General features: G+C 40.0%; 1 protein-coding gene across 9 annotated transcripts in view; it reads right to left on the bottom strand.

The window, feature by feature from the left end:
• Positions 1-23782, bottom strand: part of mfsd1l (major facilitator superfamily domain containing 1-like) — a 77213-nt gene that overhangs the window by 10757 nt on the left and 42674 nt on the right. For all 9 annotated transcript variants that reach the window (XM_069905179.1, XM_069905185.1, XM_069905181.1 and 6 more), the window contains 9 exons: positions 19626-19735; positions 16589-16644; positions 13879-14022; positions 12006-12164; positions 9037-9152; positions 8109-8209; positions 6252-6363; positions 4646-4783; positions 3787-3926 (listed from right to left, as the gene is read on the bottom strand). In XM_069905179.1, the coding sequence (XP_069761280.1) occupies positions 3787-3926; positions 4646-4783; positions 6252-6363; positions 8109-8209; positions 9037-9152; positions 12006-12164; positions 13879-14022; positions 16589-16644; positions 19626-19735 (1076 nt within the window). The remainder of the gene's footprint in view (positions 1-3786; positions 3927-4645; positions 4784-6251; positions 6364-8108; positions 8210-9036; positions 9153-12005; positions 12165-13878; positions 14023-16588; positions 16645-19625; positions 19736-23782) is intronic.

The following is a 23782-nucleotide window of genomic DNA, read 5'->3' as shown; positions in this document are numbered from 1 at the left end:
AAAAACAACCAACTGAAAAACCTCACAAAGATAAGCGTATACAGAGCCGTTGTCATACCCACACTCCTGTTCGGCTCCGAATCATGGGTCCTCTACCGGCACCACCTACGGCTCCTAGAACGCTTCCACCAGCGTTGTCTCCGCTCCATCCTCAACATCCATTGAAGCGCTTACATCCCTAACGTCGAAGTACTCAAGATGGCAGAGGTCGACAGCATCGAGTCCACGCTGCTGAAGATCCAGCTGCGCTGGATGGGTCACGTCTCCAGAATGGAGGACCATCGCCTTCCCAAGATCGTGTTATATGGCGAGCTCTCCACTGGCCACCGTGACAGAGGTGCACCAAAGAAAAGGTACAAGGACTGCCTAAAGAAATCTCTTGGTGCCTGCCACATTGACCACCGCCAGTGGGCTGATAACGCCTCAAACCGTGCATCTTGGCGCCTCACAGTTTGGCGGGCAGCAACCTCCTTTGAAGAAGACCGCAGAGCCCACCTCACTGACAAAAGGCAAAGGAGGAAAAATCCAACACCCAACCCCAACCAACCAATTTTCCCCTGCAACCGCTGCAATCGTGTCTGCCTGTCCCGCATCGGACTTGTCAGCCACAAACGAGCCTGCAGCTGACGTGGACTTTTTACCCCCTCCATAAATCTTCGTCCGCGAAGCCAAGCCAAAGAAAAAATGAAAAAATATATATATGTGTGTGTGTGTGTATGTATACATGTGTGTACATGTGTGTATGTGTATTTAAAAGAAAATATATAGAGTATAGATAAGAATAAGGGAAAGTAAGGGAAGAGAGGAAGTAAGGAGGGCATTAAGAGAGTGACCTTTGTTATATATGAAGATTAAAATCTTTTCTGGGTGGGGAGGAATTACGGTCACTGCGAAATCAGTTGACGTTTGCGAGTGATTTCGCAAATCCAAATGGAGAGGGGAGATGTGGTTGCCTGACAAGGGACAAAGGGCAACTCAGGGAGGGGATAATGGGGTTAAAGGATTTTTAGATAGGAGAGTAATGGAAATATTTTATGTTTTAGAAATGTTCTCTTATAATGTGCTTTAAAAAAAAAAACCAGAAATGGATAAGAAGGAAAGGTGATGATGAGGAAACTGAAAGGAAAGATAATCAAAGTATAAGATGGCTATGTTGAATTATATGACTTTAAATATTAATGGAATACATAACCAAATCAAAAGGAAGAAACTGTTAAATTATTGAAAAAAGAAAAAATTGATATAGCATTCATACAAGAGACACACTTAACCGAAGTGGTACACAAGAAATTAAAGAGAGATTGGATAGGACATGTAACAGCAGCATCATATAATTCAAAAGCTAGAAGAGTAGCTATATTAATCAGTAAAAATGTACCAATCATAATAGATCCAGCAGGGAGATATGTAATGATAAAATGTCAGATATATTCGGAGTTTTGGAATTTACTTAATGTATATTCACCAACTGAAGAAGATCAAAAATTTATGCAAGATATCTTTTTGAGGATAGCAGATACGCAAGGGAACATACTAATAGGAGGGGATTTCAATCTTAATTTGGATTCAAACAATAGATAACCTTTCCTTTAGAGAATGGGAGAAAAAAGGGATCAAAAGAATAGAGAATTGTTTTTTGGGAAATAAACTATTATCCTTTGAACAATTGAAGGATAAATGTAATATAACTGACGATACAAGGTTGGCATACTACCAACTGAAATCCTACTTGAAGGACAAATTGGGAAACAGTCTGAGGTTACCAGAGGAAGTAATTTTGAATATGTGATTACAGATATAAATTTTTTGATTATCATTGTAACAAACATGTACATTAAACTACAAGAAAAGGAGAATGAGGAAACAAATGGTAAAACCAAACAAAAATGGGAACAAGATCTAAGCATAAAGATAAAGAATGAAACATGGGAGAAACTATGCTCCGGAACCATGAGAAATACAATAAACACAAGGTTACGTATGATACAATATAACTGGATACACAGATTATACATTACACCTCAAAAGTTAAACAAATGGGACCCAACAGTATCAGACAGATGTTTTCGCTGTAAAAAGGAAACGGGATCAACAGTTCATGCAATCTGGACATGTGAGAAAGTGAAAAAATTTTGAGAAGATCTAAACCAGATACTAAATAAAATCACAAAAAGCAATATACCAAAAAACCCAGAGATCTTCCTCCTAAGTAATATAAAAAACAAAGAATTTGGACTCGATTTGGATGGAGCACAAAAAAGATTTGTTGTGATAGCCCTAGCTGTAGCAAAAAAATGTATTATGTCAACCTGGAAATTAGAAGATAACTTGAGAATACAACAATGGTATATAGAAATGAATAAATGTACTCCATTAGAAAAAATAACATACAATTTAAGAAATAACATTACAATATTTGAACAAATATGGGAGCCATACATGAAACGCAATAGAGAAAAACCTACCGTGAACATCTACCACCTAAAATGACGAAAGGAGAAGATAATGAAAAGAACTGACTCAGTGGAATTTATTGTTTATTTTTATTGAGTGACAACATTGTTTGATGGGTTTAATGTATCTTAGATTATGAACTTTAAATAAGTGGGAGGGGAGGTGAGGGAAGGGGGGGGAGAAAACAACACTATATATTTGAAAATGAAAATGTATGTATCTTGATCAATATGGTTTATAGTGTGAAAAATAAATAAAAAAGTATTCTGATCTAATGCACTATATTGAGTGTTCATGATGTGTCCTGTGGAGAGACCAAATTCACTTTTGGTGAGTGGTTTGCAAGACTGAACCAGATATAATTTCCTGTCCTTAAATCTCTATCCAGTCTGTGGCCTCGTACACTGTTTTAACAAAGCCCAACAGAAGGTTGAGCAACAGCAGGAGGTCTGGGCACGTTGCAGCTTCAGGAATTCAAAAATTGGATGAAACAATTTCTAATAACTGGACAGTTCTGCTGTTGGGGTATTGACGTACAATGATGATCAGGTTTCTTTCTACAGACATGGTCTAATTTGCTAGGTTTCAGATTTCAATATGTCTGATCTTCACAATTTTATTTTGTCCCTTGATCTGTAAAATAGGCAACTCTGATCTTAACCCATCAGAAATATTCTTGATCCTGCCAACCTTTTAATCATTTTAACGTTTCATATTTGCAACAGCTTCAGTTTTGGGATTTAGAATTACTATTGTGGTTGCATTGTTTCAGAGTGTTGCACGATTTGCCTGCTATTTACTAACTAATTTGTCCTGAATTCAGCAATTGAATCTCTGGTAAATGTTGAACCTTAATGGGTAAACAAAAGGAAAGGATGCAGCAAAGTGGAAGATATTCAAATTAGTTTGCCACAGATAATGTGATGGTAATAACACTGGAGCAGGATGTGAAGAAAGACTAAATTTAATCCAACTGCTCAGACTGGGTTAAAGAGGCAGGTACATCCACCTAATGCCAACTGCAGAAAAACATTCCCTTCATGAGACATATATTTAGCAAGAGGCTAGTGAGACATATTACCAATATAGAACTGAGCCATGAGTGGAAAAACTGCCAAAGGGTATAAGCATCATGCAATTACACCAGAAGAGACAGATCTCTGGAATAGTAAATTGGAGATTGCCTCAAAATGCTAATCTGACGAGAGGAACAGCTGAAATTCTAACCCTGGTAATACAGCTGTCAAAATAAAAAGTGAATAAGGACCCTCGATTTAAATTTCAGTATCATTCTTTACAGGGGCAGATAAGATTTATTTAAAAAAACCTCACCTGAATTTGGTTCCAAGGATTTGTCCAACTATCAGGTTGCAAAGACCAACACCAATCATTTGCACTGAGGTTGTGACTCCTGAAGCAGTTCCAATATTTTCCAGCGGAACTACTAAGATAATTGATGGCCAAAGACATGCCTGTGAAAATAAGCAGAATATGCCCATAAAAATAACTGAGTGTACCCAAATCGGAAAATTATATCCAAGATTTTAATCATAATAAAGCCCCTGCTGGATTCACAGTGACTTCACTGTATTTTTAGTGACCCTGAAACAATTCATAACAATGTACAATATGGGTGCAACCTCATGCAACTGGAATAAATAAATAAATAAATAAACTTTGGGTAAATAAAGTTTAAAATGGTTTAAAAAAAATGTTCTCTACATAAACCTTTGAAGTTGGGATCAAATACAGTATTCAGTCTTGGTCGTGATTTGCTTGTAGCAGCTGTTTGAATAAAATGAGCTGGTTGATGCTGCTCGCTGTTGAGGTGATTCTCTTAAAGTGTCTTAATTAGTTTATTATTAAGTACGGCTTTATTTGTAAACTTGAGGGTGGTGGTACGGTTGGCGCAACGCTGTAAAAGCAACTGGAATTTAAATTTTGTAAATTATAGGAATTGCCTGATTCATGTGAACTTTACATAATTAAGAACTATAATACCTTTTTTTTGAATTACTGTCTTTTGACTTTTAAACCATGTATTGCTAGTGTATTAGTTAGTCATTGTAAGAGTGAATCTCAGACAACTGGAAAATTTGCATATTCTGCATCTCCATTCCCCAAGAGCACTGGATACCAGGGGTTTTGCTGTAACTGCTTGTCAACAAACAAAATAAAATTACCACCTTACAGCAGTAAATGAGTAGGTGACTCCCAGCCATATCATAGTAACCAATGGTGGTATGAAGGTGAATGCCAAGAGTACAAAAACTGGGACTGTGAACACAGCACACAATGTGGCAAATATTCCTCTGAATCCTAAAGAATCCTGAAAATAGATCAAAAGAATATTTAATGGATTAATTCATACAGATTTGGGTAATGGATAGTCAACCAAACAGAATTCACAAATCATTACCTGGAAATTTAAGATACAAAATTTACTCAAAGAATTTGTGTGTAAAAAGTAAAGAATCACAAAATATATTTATTTTTGATTCATGCAGAGAAGTCACAGTTTGTTATGAAAATCACAATATGGACTTATCCAGGGACACAATGCATTTTACAGTAAAAGTATAAATAAGTTATGTAAAACTGGTTAAAAAGGACTGATTTAGACCATCCACATCATATGAAAAATTAGTCAAAAATAATTCATTTTGTTTATTCTTTACTGAAACCCATTTTAAAGACCAGAAACAAAACCAGAAATGCTGAAAGAACTCAGTCAAACAAGCATTTGTGCAAACAGAAACCAGTTAATAGTTTAGGTAAATAATCCTTCCTCAGGCTAACTGTTACCAGCTTCTATGTTTTTTTTAGTCAAGTTACTTTGGAGGTTGGACCAGGGAAAGACACAAAGATAACAATGCTTTTTTAAAACAGACGCAAAACCACCTACATTCAAAGCCATAAAATCAGTGTTATTATTCAACTGAAATCCTGAAACAATGAATGTTTACTAAGGAAGACACTGTTTAAAAAGGCCATCTGCCATATGACTCATGTTTTGGGGAAATTGAAACTAAAAACCAGTATAATTAAGCAAGTTATGTGATTTGAGACACTTCAAAAAGCAACATTTTAGTTCATCAGAGAGTGATCTGAAGACAGAATTAAAGTGACTTCATGGAAGATGGTCACTTCTGATGTTTCTCCTTGTCAAGAGAAAGCAGTGATCTGCTGTGGCCATTGTAATGGTCACTTTTGACTGATCCATATCAGGGTAAAGAAAGCAAGAGCTTTCTTGTATTTGGATCGTGACCATTTTGATGGTTATTTTGTCTGATCCTTGCCTGGATCTTTGAAAGCATCATGGAGGTCGCAAGACTCATAACCTTTATGCAAGAAAGAGGAGAGCTGTGACAAATCATTCATATGAAGGAACATTTCTCTGAAAGCAACTTGCCAAGAATTCATGAGTTTTGAGAAGCCTGATGATTTGGTGTCTCAACGACTTCATAATTACTTCTGAACAGTTTAAAAGTTCTAAGTTTCAATACAAGATTTCTAAGACTGAACTTTGAATCTATTTTTCAGAATTGTGTCTAAGCTGTAATGGTTTGTGTAATTAACACACACACACACACACACACACACACACACACATCCCCCCCCCCCCCACCTTCAAAGCATACGGGGGATTGTAGATTAATTGGTATACTTGGGTGGTATGGGCTCGTGGCCAGGAAGGGTCTGATACCATGCATCATGTCTAAGTTAAAACTCAATACAGTTGATATCCAACAAAGATTTATTTTGTCCTCAATGTTCACAAACCAAACTGTACTCACAATTAAAATTCCAGCGATGGGTAATAAAATCAACGAACTATCAAACACAGCACCTGTAACGTAGGCGGCTTCTTGCTGGCTGTACCCAGAATACTTATCCTGAATAAATTTGCTGCAAAATAAATGCTTTCATCACATTTAGGTCAAAGATAAAACAAATAATATTTCAATAGTCACTAGTATTTGGCATCCTATTTTCACAATTCTGGAGATTAACCAAAAATCTGAGTTGAAAACTGTAACAATTGGTCTTTTATATTGTCATTCCCATAGCCAATATTCAATTGTGCTTTTAACAGGATCACAAGATTAGAATGGTACAGTTTAGGACTTCTGTGAGCACTATCTGAAGAAATGACATGCAGACTAGATAAGGGAGGTGCGGTGGATGTTATGCATTTGGATTTTCAGAAGGCCTTTGATAAGATGCTGCACATGAGGTGACTTAATGAGATAAGAGCCCATGGTATAACAGGAAACATATTAGTGTGGGTAGGCAGAGCATTAGCTGATTGGCAGGAACCACAGTTGGAATACAGGGATCATTTTGATTAGCTGCTATTTACTTGTGGTATTTATATTAATGATTTGGATTATGGAATGAATGGTTTTTTTTAAATGGGGAGATCATTGAAAATACTCAGATATAAAGGGATCTGGAGTCTTTGTGCAGGATAGCCTGAAGACTTGCATGTCGAATTAGTGGTGAAAAAGTCCAACACAATCCAGGCATTCATTTCAAGAGGAATAGAATAGAATACAAGGATCCAATATAAGGCACTGATGAAATCTCACGGAGTATTGTGAGCAGTTTGGGGCTCCTTATTTGAGAAAGAATATGCTGAAGGTTAGAGAAGGTTCACAAGGATGATTTTGAGAATGAATGGATTATCACATGAGGAATATTTGACAGCTCTTGGCCTATACTTGTTGGAATTTAGGGGAATGAGAGGAAATATTGAAATATTTTGAATGTTGAAGGATGTGGACAGAGTTGATGCAGAAAGGTTGTTTCCCATAGTGGGGCAATCTAGGACAAGAGGGCACAATTTCAGGATTGAAGGGGATCTGCTTAGAACAGAGATGTGGAGGAATTTCTTCAGCCAGAGGCTGGTAAATTTGTGGAATTTGTTGCTACAGGTTGTTGTGGAGGCCAGGTCATTGGGTGTGTGTAAGGCAGAGATTGATAGGTTCTTGATTAGCCAGGGCATCAAAGGGTGATGGGGAGAAAGCTGGGCAGTGGTGCTGGCTGAGAGGGAAAATGGATCAGCTCATGATTAAATGGTGGGACAGACTTGATGGGCTGAACAGCCTATTTCTGTTCCTGTCTTATAGTCTAATTTTCACACTACACACAATCAATCAAACATTCTACCAATGCTCACAGGCTAGGTAAGCCCTCCCGATTTTACCATAGGCGGCTAGCACTAATTGAGCCACATGTCAAAGGCATGTGAGATTCTCAGCCAAGTTCGGGAAATGCAAGATACAATTTTTGGCAGAAAAAAGGACAAAGAATTATAAAATGAAATTCATCTTCAACTCTAATCAAATAAAGGTAGAAACTGCCCATTTTGGATACCAATTTGGCATCTCAGTCCATTTGGAAACAAATCTGGGAAATGTATCAAGACACATTCTAACTAGAAAATATATTTACTACATACAACAGTGAACAAAAACTTGGTTATATTCCAGATTTTCTTGTTGCAGAGGAAGTTACTGTTGTCAGATTGCGGAGCATATCCGTTTAAAGATAGCAAGTGGTGGAAGCGTAAGAAGAACAAGTACGTCACCATGGTTCTATTCTACATAATTAGCATCACAAATCAAGTACAAGATATTTTAGATATTTACCTGGCATCAGCAATAAATGGAAAGATTCCACTATAGAAGAAAGTGATGGTGAGAACAAGTAGCCAGAAGCAGAGAGGCAATTTATAAATATCCTGTAGTCTCTGAGGGAGAAAAAAAAAATCAGACAAGACCCTGTGGAAGACCATAGTTTGGAGTAGGTGTACTATGATCCCACTATGTCAAAATAATATCATTGATCTCATGGATTTCCACTTCCTGAAATCTACATAAGGACCAAGGATCACTCTTCATACTAATGGGTTACAACAGATTAACAGTGGACAATAAAGATTTTGCTTCCTGAACACTTTTGGGTGTACTTTATGGATTTTGGGCTGCTGATCATGAAACACTTTCCTATCACATACTTTTTTTTAGATGTAACCTAATTTTGTGATTTCCTGTCATATATGGTCTACCTCAAGCATACAAAACCACGAATGAAAATTCATTTTCTGCATTTGCACTTGGACCTCTTCCCTACTGATCTTGGTGTAGTCAGTGATGAACACGGTGAAGGGTTTCACCAGGACATTGCAACCATGGAAAAGTGGTAGCAGGGCAACTGGAATCTATCAATGCTAGCCGACTATTGTTGGACACTGACATGAGAGGCATCAGTTGCTGAGTACAAATAAAAATCAGTGGCCAAATATTTTTAGGTCAGTTGAATGAAGGCAATATGTTAGCATCATTATGCAATTAAACATGCTAAGTTTAATAAAAGTTAATTTAATGTTTCTACAATTCCGACGTGATACACCAATTATCTTTGTGTTCAGCTTGAAGTTTTCTATCATAATCCCCAATTTTTTTTTTTTCCAGGAAGCAATCCTTTTGAAAAAGTTTGTTGTCCAGTGTAATTAATTCAGAGTCTAAAAGAAATAGTTTATAGAAGATGACATTCCCAATCACTTAAGTTACACACCACTTTCTTGGACTCCTGCTGGAGGATACCATCCAGTCCCAGCTGTTTTGTGCCATTTCCATCCAGGATGCCAACAATGATGGCTGACATAAAGCTCACAGCACACAGCAAAGTTCCTGAAAAATAAGCCACAGGAAAAACAACATTATTGGCAAAAACTATGAGGTAACATTCAAATGTTGGTGTCGTTGCTGTGCAATTCTCGGCAAAAGGAGGTGCAAGGCGCTCCTTCCATCCAATAACCTACAGGTCACTCTTTGGAAAGGTGTAGTATCTGTTTAGCCTCCCAATCAGGGCCACGTGAAGCCATGGATTGCAAATGGTAGATGGTTTTTACAAGCAGATTATACAAATTGAAATTTATGGTTGTAAAACTAAAAATGCTTGGCAGATGAATTTGCATATCAATGGCCAGGGTTACCCTTCCAGTATGGACACTGCACCTGAAGAAAGCAACAGGAAACCACTTCTGTATTTTGCTTATGTATAATCGTGAACTCCTTATCAACTATGGTCTCAGCACAAAGATGGAGAACAGGGGAGGCAACAACTACAATTTGGAGGGTCATATATCATGACGGATGGAAAGACATGATCACCCATGCTGAACGACAAGGCCACCTGAATGATGATGAGTATTCAAAAAGCTGAGGTGGTCCCACCAATCCCAGGCAGAACTGATGCAGCTGTGTGCAGCCTCTTGTATTTAAGACAAAATTTTACCCTTGAAAAGAAAATGCATCAATGCATTCTGCAAAGTGTCAATGTCAAAAATGGACCCATTAAATAATTTTTACTAAAAGTCAAAGAGTTGAATCAAAATTACATGACTCAACTACCTGCCATATGGCTGACCTTATTCCAGCCAAAAATAAAACATCAGTTCAATTGGCAACTCCCAGGTCTCAACTTGTATCCTTATAGATTCATGGCACATTGCATGGTCCTTCAATTTTATTTTTAATATTCTTGCCTCCAGAAACTTTTGGGGCAGTGTTACGAGTCCAGAGGACCCCAAAATCCAGCAGCAACAGATATTCACCAAGACAAATGGTTACTTAAACAAAAGTTGCTTTTAATTATCTTGAAACATGACAACAGGATCAAACTTTCTTATCACTATTAACTTAACTAACCTAACAACCCCCTTCTAATTCTAAGCGCATGTGTATGTAATGTGTGTTTAAGTTCAGAAAAGTTCTTTGATTCACAATCCAATCTCACTTCTCATTCCTCCAAGTTTACTGGTTGCAGGCAATTCCTTTACTATGCACAGAATTGAACATTTATGAAGTTCACCAGGCTTTGGTGCCTGAAAGGTAAATGGTTACCGCTCAGGAAGGTTCTTGTCGGTTTTCAGAGAGAGATTTGTTGATCACGCGATACCACAACTGATTCCATTTAATCAGCCAATTCAGTGTCTTGCCGAAGAAACTTGCCCCATCAGGGTTTTCCAGATGATAACCACTTTCTTTCAGGTCACCACATAGTTCCTTTTTGTTTCTCTTATTTCAAGTGAAACATGAGGCAGTCAGTCCTCTCCTCTTGCATGCACCACAAGGGCTTTGACCAGTCTGAACTAAATAGTCACAACCCATCTTCCAAATGGTTATTTTCCACAAGCTTGTCCTGTTCCAGTCCCAGCTGTTGCTGTTGACTGTAAAACTGCAAAACTGAATTCCGCCTCTCTCTCTCAGAGAGAAAGCCTATTTTACTCTCTCCGCTTGCAAAACCACATGACCCTCTTAGAACAGCAAGTTCCACTCCAGACAGCCTGTGGCTCCCACGAATTCTTTAACCTGTTGTCTTTTTGTAAGCAACAATCCATTAACGAAGTCCCTTGGGCATTCTACAAAGACTCTTGGTGCGGGCCTGTCTAACATGAGCAGAGCTCCAGTATTTTAAATAAGATCTGTTTTAAAGTATGTGACCAACACTAAAAAAATGCCCCAATTTATCTCCCAAAAACATTTCTATATACAATATAAACACAACATAATCTGTCACACTTGCCCCCTACAAAGGAATTTTAACTCGAGTTAAAATTCAGTTTTAACTAAACTGACTTTAAAATCACCAAAGAGGCAACAATACACAATAACATGTTATAACAATGTAACCCAATTTTGAGTTTATATTTCTGTACATGATCAATTTTAACATCTTGACAATCTTCTATTACATTATTTGTACCTCTGATATGATTAATTTGCAGATTATATTCTTGCAATATTAAACTCCAGTTTAACAATCTTCTGTTTTTATTCTTCATTTTAATCAAAATGACCAGAGGATTGTGGTCAGTAAATATCATAATTGAGAGGTACCGAGATATACATCAAAATTCTTCAGAGCAAATATTATAGACAATAGTTCCTTCTCAATAGTTCCAGACTCCCATCTCAATTACCGGTGAAAAGATGCTCAACCATTCTCTAATCCTGTACCAAAGTATTCTTTCATGCCTAATGAATTTGGTAGTTTTTTTTTTTTAAAAACAGGTAACCAATAAGATTGATGAGGAAGGTTAGATGGTGTTAGACTACATCAGTGGTTTTCAAATTTTTTCTTTCCACTCACATATCACCTTAAGAAATCTTTATGCTATAAATGCTCTGTGATTAGTAAGGGATTGCTTAAGGTGGTATGTGAGTGGGAAGGAAAGGTTGAGAACCACTGCTCTAGACCCAATTATTACTGAAATAGTTTGCTTGAGAAAAATTGTCACTGGCACATTTCCTTTCAAGTTATGAAACCATGCACATAACAAGTCAATTAGGTACAATTAAAATAGTGGTTTTCAAACTTTTTCTTTCCTGCTAAAGAGAAAGGAAAGGTTTTCAGGGACATAGGCCAATTGTAGGCAAATGGGTCTTGATGAAGAAGACACCTTGTTTGGCCTGGACAAGTGGAACCAGAGGAACTTTTTATGTGCTGTTTCATTCTATGTTCCTCATATTCCTTCTTACCTCCCCAAAGAGTCCATTGAATCCCAAATTGTGCCTCAAAAGACGGGGTTAACAAGAAGTTGAGGACACTACCGAGACGGGAGAACGCCAATGTCAGCCCCAAAGCCAATGACAGCTCCTTATTTTTGAACCATAAAGCTGTGATTCGGGTCTGCACAACTGAGGATTTGAAAAAGAAAAAGTCAATACAACAGGAGTGAATCGTTCATGTAAAAAGAACACAAATAACCACAAAATGACACTATTCAGTTTATAGCTTTCCGTTCCAATCTACAATTAGATCTGTCAGCTAGGGTGGAGAGTTTTTTTTTAATTTAAATTTAACAATGTCTGTTCATTTAGCTTTCAGAATTACTTCTTGCTGACAAACATCCACCATTTTTGGTTGGGAAATTAATGATAGTCAATAAAGGCTGGCCTTTACAACAGCGCTCAAATTCCTTAAGATTCACTCAATCTGTTGGAGAGCAGGGTACAAATGAACAAAAAGCAATCAAAATGCAAGATTGTCTAGGATTGCGAACATTCAATGAATTATTGAATTATTTTAATTGTATCAGCTCTAAGCCTTTGTCCATTTTTTCTCAAACTCATACTTTTTTTTAAAAAAATTTTTTTATTTTTCACACCATAAATCACAATAGCCATGATATACACTTTTTCTTTTTCACACATTTACAGTGACTTTTTCTTCCCCCCCCCTCCCTCCTCCCAAGCCACCACCCCCCTCTCATCCATTTTAGGTATACAATCTAGGTTGCATTAATTCAGTCAGACAATGTTGTCATTCAACAAAAATACACCAGAAATTCTACAGAGTCCATTCTTTTCTTTCCTTCTCCTTCCATCAACTTAGGTAATGTTTGTCCCCGGTAGGTTTTCGCTATTGTATTTAACGTAAGGCTCCCATACTTGTTCGAATATTTCAATATTATTTCTTAAACTATATGTTATTTTTTCTAATGGAATACATTTATTCATTTCTATATACCATTTTTGTATTTTCAAATTATCTTCCAATTTCCAGGTTGACATAATACATTTTTTTGCTACGGCTAGGGCTATCTTAACAAATCTTTTTTGTGCATCTTCCAAGTCAATTCCAAATTCTTTATTTTTTATGTTACTTAGGAGAAAGATCTCTGGATTCTTTGGTATATTGTTTTCTGTTATTTTATTTAATATCTGATTGAGATCATCCCAAAATTTTTCTACTCTCTCACATGTCCAGATTGCATGAATTGTTGTTCCCCTTTCTTTTTTTACATCGAAAACATCTATCAGATACTGTTGGGTCCCATTTATTTAACTTTTGCGGTGTAATGTATAGTCTGTGTAACCAATTATATTGTATCATATGCAGCCTCGTATTTATTGTATTTCTCATCGTTCCAGAACATAATTTCTCCCATGTTTCCTTTTTTTATCTTTATATTTAAATCTTGTTCCCATTTTTGTTTAGTTTTACCATTTGTTTCCTCATTCTCCTTTTCTTGCAGTTTGATATACATATTTGTTATAAATCTTTTGATTAACATTGTATCTGTAATCACATATTCAAGGTTACTTCCCTCTGGTAAACTCAAATTGCTTCCTAATTTATCTTTCAAGTAGGATCTCAGTTGGTAATATGCCAGCGCTGTATCTCCAGTTATATTGTACTTATCTCTCATTTGTTCAAAGGATAAGAATCTACTTCCTGAAAAACAATTTTCTATTCTTTTAATCCCTTTTTTTTCCCCATTTTCTAAAGGAAAGGTTGTCTATTGTAAAAGGGAGTAGCTTATTTTGCGTCAATATTAGTTTTGGTAATTGATAATTTGTTTTATTTCTTTCTACATGAATCTTCTTCCATATATAAACTCATACTTACTAATGAGTGACCCATTGCTTGAGCCAAAGAGAAGCCGGCCAGTAAGCATCAATGGCAATAGGTAACTGGTACCCTTGAAATGAGATCCAAAGGCAAAGGTAGCTGAGCCCAGCACAATCAGAAAGGAGAATAAGAAAATACCAACTACAGGGGAATATAAAAAAACACTTTCAACCAGAGAAGATTTTTGAACATTTACAATTTTAAATGTTTAAAATTTACATTATGGATACAATTAAAAGTTTGTTCAATACACCATTTGCTTAAATTGCCAGTTTCTGCAGTGCTCTGAATATTTTTCCATTAATTTAGTATTGATCAAAAAAACCTATCCTCAAAATATTTTTTTTAAAATGATGCAGGTTCCTCATCTTGATCTGATTGTCTTTACAGTATTTGAAAGGAAAATCTTTCTCATCTATGTAGATTAAAACTCTGTAGATTAACAACTTCTTTTGTAGGTTCAAGTGTGGTCTTCGAAGTTTTAGTCCTAGCTTTTCTCTACAGATACCACAAATATTTCTGAATGATTGTGATTAATTAAGCAGGACATTGAACTCCCAAGAACATCTTCATCCTTAATATTGGCAGGTCCCAGTAGATGAATTCTAAAGTCAAGCTGATACATTTGCAAATATCTCATCTTCCTCCTGAAATCACCATTATTACAAAACTAGTCTTCAGCCCAATACCTTCACTCTTCATTTTATCGGAAGAGGATAAGAGCACATGATGCAGAAATCTCAGTAGGACTAGATAATATTCCAAATGTAGAACTAAAGAATTGTTTTCATAGCTTAGCACTCCTGTATTCAAGTCGTTGCAGTAAAAATTACACCACTGACCTTTGAAAAACATTGTGGAAAATTGGCCAGAAAAAGAACTATCCAGTTAATTACATTTTATCAATTTATTCCGAATCATCAGGCAAAGAGATAGAAATATTGCTACAAGTGCTAATAAATTATGCCATAGTCACCAGTAATATGTTGGTTTCATTAGTACTACATTACAGCCTTGAACCATTATGCCTCATGGCAAGATTTCTTTTACCAAGGAGCATAAACTCACGCTTTCCTTCTTCTTTATTAAATTACATTTGCTAATTTTTCACCATATCACTCTCCCTTTGAAGAACCACAAGGCCCTTTCAAACTGCAGCACCCAGGTAGCCCTCCTGGGACCCGGGTGTGATTACTGGGTCTAGGGTGCTTCAAATCGAAGATGAACCTACCTGTTAAATAGCCAACCCGGCGATTTAAGGGGGATCCTGCTCCCATGACGCGGTAAGTGACATGTCATGCACTCATGGGAATGATCAGCCATGAGTCTCTTCCCCCCACCCCTCCACCAGTCGTCATTAGCTCCCCACCCTGTCAGTAGCCACCCCCTCCCCCCATCACAGTGATCTGCCGCTGCTGCGAACAGGGGTGGGGGTTGGTCGCTGTTGCAAATTGCCTGGTTAACCCCATTTTACACAGTAGTTTGAAAGGTCCTACAGTGTCCACATCACAGCATGCCTTTCCATCTATTTACATAACATTAGCAACTGGAAAACCTTGCATTTCACCCATTTCTCCAGATCATTAATGTAAATAGTAAACACTTGAGGGCCCAGAACTAAGAACTAATCCCTGGTATACTCCATTGTTTATATTCTTCCAACTCAAAAAGATCCAATTATTTCAACATTGTGACAGCCAGTTTTCAATTCATTTGGATATACTTCTATAATACCTTGGGCTCTTAACTTATGCACCAGGTTCTCGTTTAGCACCTTATTAAATGTCTTTTGGGATTCAAAATACATTACCTCTACAGGCTCCTCCATCTCAGAGAATTTGAGCTAATTTATCAAGTATGGCAAATGTATCAAACGCACGATCTGATTTTCCTTTCAATGAATAGCATTGATTCTTAATATTTCCATGTACATCGATAAGTATGCCAATCTGACATCTATCTATCTATTTATTTATTATAAACAAATTATTAAATACAAACTATGCAAAAAGATTCACCCCAACATCTCCCTCAATATTCTTTCTAAATGCTAAAATATGTATAATGTTTATTAAATATTGGCATTACCTCTAAGAACTCTGTTAGTTAGTTGGGTTGGCAAAGTCACACAGATCATCTAGGAATCACAATGAGTTTAATTTGACAAAAGAGGTAAAGAGAAAATGAAAAAAAAACTGAATGAGGACTTCAGCTCCTGCTGGAAGATTAGAACAAACTATTTAGGGAAAAAATGAAAATTGTTTTCATTTTGATGATCATTATGCTTAAGGAGGTCCCTAAATTTCTCTGTTTGGGAGAAAATGCAATGTTAAGCTGATTAAAGCAGCAATGCACCATTTACTGAATGGGTGATAGTTTGAAAAAGTAATTGGCATAAATATACAAGGCATCGTGAATTCTGTCAGTGACTGAAAATGGCAAGATTTCCCAAATGCCTAGGCTACTGAAATATACATGACAAACACACGCTGCTTCCCAGATATGTCCAACATGGATTACACATTTAACTCTTTGCAAAAGTATATGCCTGCTGAATTCTCTTCCTATCCGAGTATTGTAGACTTTAGGACATGCAGTTCTGCATCTGTCTAAGAGGGGTCTCCCAATGCAGTTCCCACTGTCAGTTGCTGAATTAGCAATCATTACTGGGCTTCTTTCTCAAGTTCAAAATATTCTTCAGACTCACCGCAATTTCCCACCTTGTCTATGAAGAAACCAGCTAGTATTACCACCAAAGCATTTCTACAGGAGAGAAAATATGAATGCAAATAAGGAATAAAACACAAATAACATTCTCAAGAATGTGTATCTAACAAAGCATTAATATCAGAATGAACTCCTCTTCGCTCTCCTCTCATCATCTTGGCAGGCAATTGGACCTCTGAAGACTATTTCCATCCTTGCCAACTTTAAGGTATCACACAATTTAAATTACATGCTATGTTTTTGTGTCAGTAGAGACCTGGGTTCGATTCTTAGGTGTGCAGTTGAAATCACCCAAAAACAGTAATAGCAACGGAGCCGATGTTGTTTTATTTAAAACATGCAACCATGGGGTCTGGGCCCAAGATGGCAGCAACTATGTTCAGCACAGGCCTCAAGGGGTTGTAGACTCCGGAGGTGCAGCGGACTGGTGCTGGGCACCAGTAACAGAGAAAACAACCCCTGTGGAGAAGGAGAAGCAGAGGAAAGGACCCCCAAGGGCAGTGATAATGGTGGCAGACCAGTGAGGAGCTCTGTAGCTGAAAGTCACACACAGTTGGTGCGCTGTTGGCAACTTGCGGGCGAGGAACTCACACAGGCTGCATGTGACTTGACATCAAAGGATTCACACCAGGCTGCAGGCTCATGAGAACCAGGTATCAGAACCAATATTAGAAAAGATGATGAAGGCAAGGAGGGCTCCCGAAGGGCCCTAGGTGCTGAAAACTTCCTTATCATATTGGAGGTTTGGATAGGAGCTCCAGTTGCCAATGGTCTGAACTGATCTTGTGTGGCTGCAGAGGCTGCAGGAGCGCAGGAGGTGAATCCATTGACATTTGCGGATTCTTGTGGGGGGGGGGGGGGTGGATTTATTATTATTATAGCACCTCAGTGTTTTATGGCAAACAATTGCCTCGGGGAGAAGCTTCCTGAAAAATCAAGTTTGAAAATTTGTCATAACAACTTCCTTGAACAGGATCTTTATATAAAATCCCAACTCTGTAGAATGGAATTCATTAGACTTACCGTGCTCTTGCTAAACATTTTACTGACTTGTTGACAGTTGATAAATGGGGACAAATTTACTGAAGTTGAAGAGAAGGGCCTGGGAGTGGAGCACTGAACTGAAATTCATTACATAGCTTGAACCATAGCACAAAGAGTACAAAAAGAGCCCAAAGTTAACATAGGTCTCTTGGAAGATAAGAGGAGGGAAACTAATCATAGGTAATGTGGAATGTGCTAATGTGAGGCCTTGAGCAATTATTTTGTGTCAGTCTTCACAGTGAAAGACATGTTTAATATAATGAAAAATGGAGGAGGATTTTAATGTAAATCACTCTCATGACAGAGGCAGTGCTGAGTAAACTAATGAAGCTCAATGCAGGCAAGTCCCATAGTGTCAATGGAATGCATCCCATTGATGGTCTGGAACGAAATGGTGGAAGTCATTATAGATGCACTTATGGTAGTTTATTAAAATTCTCCGGATTGGTTCTGCCAGATTAGATGACAGCAAACATCACTCCACGGTTTAAAATAGGATGTAGACAAATGTTAATTATCTGTAGGCCAGTTAGCATAACGTTCATTGTCAGAAAAATGCTTGAAGGTATCGTTAAGGAAGAAATAGTGAGACATCTGGATAAAAATTGCTCCTTCAGTAAGAAGTAGCATGGATTTAGTGGTGGGGATGTAATGAGTGATAAAGGGGAAGAGGTGGATGTTGTATACTTGGATTTCCTGAAGGAAAGGTGCCACCTAAAAGTCTTCCACAGAAGATCAGAATAAAGTTGGGATTAATGCATTGGCAGTTGGTTCAAAAAGAAAGCAGGGAGTTGGGGTCAATGGGTGTTTTTCTAGTGATCAGAGTGCTGCAGGAGGGGACCAACAGAAGCTTTTCTAAATTTGCTCCTTGTGATAGTACAGATTCTATCACCAATGTGTATATGGACAGATGGTAGTGAAGGATGACTGTGATTGGCTGAGAGTGTAGCCACACCTACTGGCAGGTCTTAAAGGATTGCTCCTCGCCAGACCAGGTCATTCTGAACTGGTTGACCTACTTGTGATATGCTTCAGTCTTTTAGTTAATAAAAGCCTTGGTTTGGATCAACAAGCCTTTGGTTCTTTCGACCCACTCTACACTCATGATACTAAATTGAGTGGAAAAACAAATCGTTTAGAGGACACAGAGAGTTTGTAGAGAGCTATAGATAGTTAAATGAGTGGGAAAGGGTCTGGCAGATGGAATATTTAATTGATAAATGTGAGGCATCTACTTTGGAACAAGATTGGAGTATTATTTAAATGGTGAAAGACTGCAGTATGCTGTTGTGTAGAGAAAATTGGGAGTACTTTGTGCATGAATTGCAAAAGGTTGGTTTGCAGGTGAAACAAGTAATCAAGAAGGGAAATGTAAGTTGGGCTTCATGATAGAGGTATTGAGTTTAAAAGTAGGGATATTTTACTCTGCTCCTGGAGTATTGCAAAGAGTTCTTGGGTCTCATTACTGATGAAAAGATATCCTGGCCTTGGTGGTAGTGTAGAGGAAATTCACAAAATTGATTCCGAAGAAGAGGAGGGATAAAGTTGCCTGGGACTATACTTAATGGAGTCCTGAAGGATAAGAGGGGATTTAACAGAAACAAATTATGAAAAGGATAAGATAGAAGCTGGAAAGTTATTTCCACTCATAGGTGAGACTAGAACTTGGGACATAGGCTCAAGATTCAGGAAAATCGATTCATGACAGAGATGAGGAAAAACAGCTTCTCCCACAGATGAATGAATCTGTAGAATTCTCTGCCCAAAGAAGCAGAAAATGCTGTCTCATTAAATGTTTTTAAGGCACAGATAGATAGCTTTTGTACAGAAGGGGAATGAAAGCTTATGGAGAAAAGGCAAGTAAGTGGACCTGTCTGCAGTCAGACTAGCTATAATCTTGTTGAATGGCAGAGCAGGGTCAATGAGCCAGGTAGGCCACTGTTGTTCTAATGTGAAATGATGAGGTTACTTACGTCCATGCATAGATGGCATAAAGAAGGTTATACTGTTGTGGGGTCATTCCCAATCCCACCACACAATCAGTTGTCCCATTTGTCACATTAGAATTAAGACAAGTGAGGTTCTGGAAAGAAACAGACCACAACACTGTTAGGTAGAGACAACACTATAATTCAGTGGGTTTCTCACATTTCACTTTAAGCAATCCTTATGCCATAAGTGCTCTGTGATTAGTAAGGGATTGCTTAAGGTGGTATGTGAGTGGGTAAAAAAATGGTTGAGAACCACCACTCTGGACCCAATTGTTAATGAAATATTTTGCTTGAGAAAAATTGTCATTGGCCCATTTCCTTTGGAGATGTGAAACCGTGCAAGTAAAGAGTCAAGTAGGTACAATTAAAACAGTGGTTTTCAAACTTTTTCTTTCCACTCACATACCACCTTAAGCAATCCCTTACTAATCACATATCACCTATGGCATAGGGATTGCTTAAGGTCAAATGTGAGTTTAGGGACAGTTTGAAAACCACTGTAATTCATTTTCGAACAAAATCCATCTCATAATCTTAAAATTTACATAGCCATACTTCTTATCCAGTCAGGCTCTGTGACCATCAGCAACAAAACATTATTTAATACCTGTGCAATACACAAAAATCCTAGAGAAACTCAGCAGGTTACACTGTGCCTATTGGAATGTGATAGTACAGATCTATCACCAATGTATATAGTGTATATAGTTACAGTATCTAGACTGTGCTTACAGCGATTGGCTGAGAGCTTAGCCATGCCTACTGTCTGGGCCTTAAAGGGTTGTGTCCTTAGCCAGATCGGATCATTCCGGACTGGTCGGCCACCTGTGAAGAGCTCCTGTCTTTTGCTAATAAAATTGTAGAGCTCGTTGAAAGAATCAAAGACTTGTTGATCCAAACCAAGGCTTTTATTAGCAAAAGACAGGAGCTCTTCACAGGTGGCCGACCAGTCTGGAATGATCTGACCTGGCTAGGGACACAATCTTTTAAGGCCCAGACAGTAGGCGTGGCTAAGCTCTCAGCCAATCGCTTGTAAGCACAGTCTAGATACTGTAACTATATACATTGGTGATAGATCTGTACTATCACATACTGTGAAGAGTCTGTATCATTGAGGTGGCAGTGGTGTCTGGGCAGGGCACAGAGAACGGGAAGTGGGAGTACTCATCGATGGCCGTAAGGATGTAGTTATTACGATTAGTCGACGGTAGGGGTCCCTTAAAGTCTATGCTAAGATGCTCGAAGGGGCGGGTGGCTTTGATAACATGGGAGTTAACCGGACGGAAGAAGTAGGGCTTGCATTCAGCGCACACCGAACAGGCTCGGGTCATGGAGCGGATCTCCTCGACTGTGTAGGGTAGGTTGCGGGCCTTCACAAAGTGGGCAAATCTAGTGACCCCTGGATTACAGAGCACCTCATGGAGTTTCTGTAGTCTGTACATCTGTATGCTGGTGCACATCCCCCTGGAGAGCGCATCAAGCGGGTCGTTGAGCTTACCAGGCCAGTACAGGATGTCATAGTTAAAGGTGGAGAGTTCGATTCTCCATCTGGCGATTTTGTCGTTTTTTATCTTACCACGCTGGGTGTTGCTAAACATGAAGGAGACCGTGCGTTGATCAGTCAACAGTGTAAAGCGCCTCCCAGCGAGGTAATGTCTCCAACAACGCACCGCTTCAACTATGGCCTGGGCCTCCTTCTCGATCAAGGAGTGTCTATTCTCTGGACCCTGGAGAAGAAGGCTACAGGCCGACCGGCCTGGTTCAAGGTGGCTGCCAGGGCGAAGTCGGATGCATTGCTCTCGACTTGAAACGGGACAGACTCATCAATCGCGTGCAGTGTCGCAGCGGCGATGTCGGATTTGATTCGATTGAAAGCTGCTCTGGCTTCGGTCGAGAGGGGAAAGGAGGTGGTCTTGATAAGAGGACGCGCCTTGTCGGCGTAGCGTGGATCCCATTGGGCGTAATATGAGAAAAGGCCCAGGCAGCGTTTAAGCGCTTTCTGGGTATGGGGGGGGGGTAAGTCCATTAGGGGACGCATGCGGTCAGGATCTGGCATGACTATCCCGTTCTCCACCATGCAACCTAGAATCGTGAGTCGTGTGGTCTGGAAGACACACTTGTCCAAATTGTAAGTTAGGTTCAGCCGACGAGCAGTTTGAAGATATTTGTCTAGATTTGCGTCGTGGTCCTGCGTGTCGTGGCCGCAGAGGGTTACCCCGTTCTGGTCCACCATCCGGTCCATTTCCCGCTGGAAGACCACGACACCATTCGTGACCCCGAATGGTACCCTGAGAAATTGATACAGCCGCCCATTCACTTCAAAGGCCGTGAATGGTCGGTCCTCACAGCGGATCAGGAGCTGGTGGTAGGCCAAACGTAGGTCAATGGTGGAGAATATGCGGTATTGGGCGATCTGGTTCACCACATCCGTGATGCGTGGCAGGGGGTACGGATCCAGGAGCGTGAAGCGGTTAATGGTCTGGCTATAGTCGACCACCATCCGTAGCTTTTCCCCATTCTTGACAACCACCACCTGGGCTCTCCAGGGACTTGAACTGGGTTCGATGATGCCCTCATCCAGCAATCTATGCACCTCACTCCTAATGAATTGCCCGTTTTCGTAACTATATTGCCGACTTTTGGTGGCCACAGGCTTCCAGCCAGGGGTGAGGTTTGTGAATAGTGCTGGCGGGGCAATCCGGAGTGTGGAAAGGCCGCAGGATTGGTCCCAGGGCACGAGGCAGGTTGCTCGGGTGCTTCGGGGGTGGGGCGATGGCAGACCGAGAGGTGGGCGTGGGGTCCCCCAAAGTGTAGGGACACCGTTCGGAACTGACACTGAAAGTCTAATCCCAGCAACACTGGGGCGCACAATTGGGGAAGGACGAATAATTTGAAGTGGGTGATCGTTACGCCCTGTACTTACAGCGTGGCAAAGCAATACCCCTTTATCCCAGTCGAGAGCGACATCATCGCTAATGAGATCCTCTGGGTAGTGGAGATAATGTCAAGTCCCCAACAGAGGGCCAGATCTGGCCGGATAAAACTGTCAGTTGACCCAGAGTCAAATAAGCAATTGGTGTAGTGTCCATGCACTTTAATCAGTTCCATTGTTTTAGTGAGGGGATGAGAGCATTGCTGGTTTAGTGTTACAGAAGCAGCCACTGATCCAGTTGACAGGGGAGTTCCACGTGATGACGTCACGCAACGGGATGACGTCATAGACGCAGTCAGCGCTGGAGGAGCAGGTTGGAGGACCTCCCGGAAGTGCTGTTGTGGCGGCGTCGGCGGATGAAAGGTAAGTAGTGGGGTTTGTAGTTGCTCGCAGTTGGCAGTGGGTAGGTAGTCGGTCATGGCGGTCGGGACCCGGCGGTCGTCAGCGATGGACGCTAGGGTGAGTACCTGGTTCGCCGCGGCAGGTCCCCAGCCAGTCGTGGTGGCCGCACCGGCGGCGGCGGCAGCAGCGTCGGCCCCGGGGATGGTCGTGGCCGTGGCAGTAGCGGGCTCTACAGTCGGGACCGAGGCCGGGTCGAGTGTTCCGCACGGGGGCGAGAGGCGGGCCAACATCATGGTTGCTAGGGTGGGCTGCCCCTTCCGGGTTCGGTGCCTCCGTGACGTCAGGCGTTGCCGTGCAGGGGAGCCCTCGCTCTCATTGGACGAGAGCTCTGGGGAAGAAGAGTTTGAATGGGATAGTGGCGGTTGGGCTTCACACGAGGCACTGTGTTTGCTGGTGGCCATTTTAGACCTACAGACTGCAGCAAAGTGGCCATTTTTAAGCACTTCTGACACCTGGCTTTTCTTGCTGGGCAGGACCTGCTGTGCTTGTCCCTCCTGCAGAAATAACATTTTGGGTTCGCAGGGGGCAGTGTAGCAGCAGCCGACAGGCCGTCAGTATCTCGGGGGGTGGTAGGGTAGAAGGGCACTCTACTCACATCAGAACGTGGGGTCCAGTCCCTAGAGAGCTCGTTTGACTTTAAGGCTGCATCCTCCATTGTGATCGCAATCCGGGCCATGTCCTCTAGTTTTTCTACCCCTTGCTCGAGCAAGCGCAGCCTCACTTCGTTCGATTGGAGCCCAGCCACATAGGCATCCTGGATGAGGTCACTAGTGATCTCGGCAGCAGTTTTGTCCACACAATTATA

Source organism: Narcine bancroftii, chromosome 12 (genome assembly GCF_036971445.1).
Source record: "Narcine bancroftii isolate sNarBan1 chromosome 12, sNarBan1.hap1, whole genome shotgun sequence".
NCBI classification, from domain to species: Eukaryota; Metazoa; Chordata; class Chondrichthyes; order Torpediniformes; family Narcinidae; genus Narcine; species Narcine bancroftii.
This window is presented reverse-complemented; position numbering and strand designations above follow the sequence as displayed.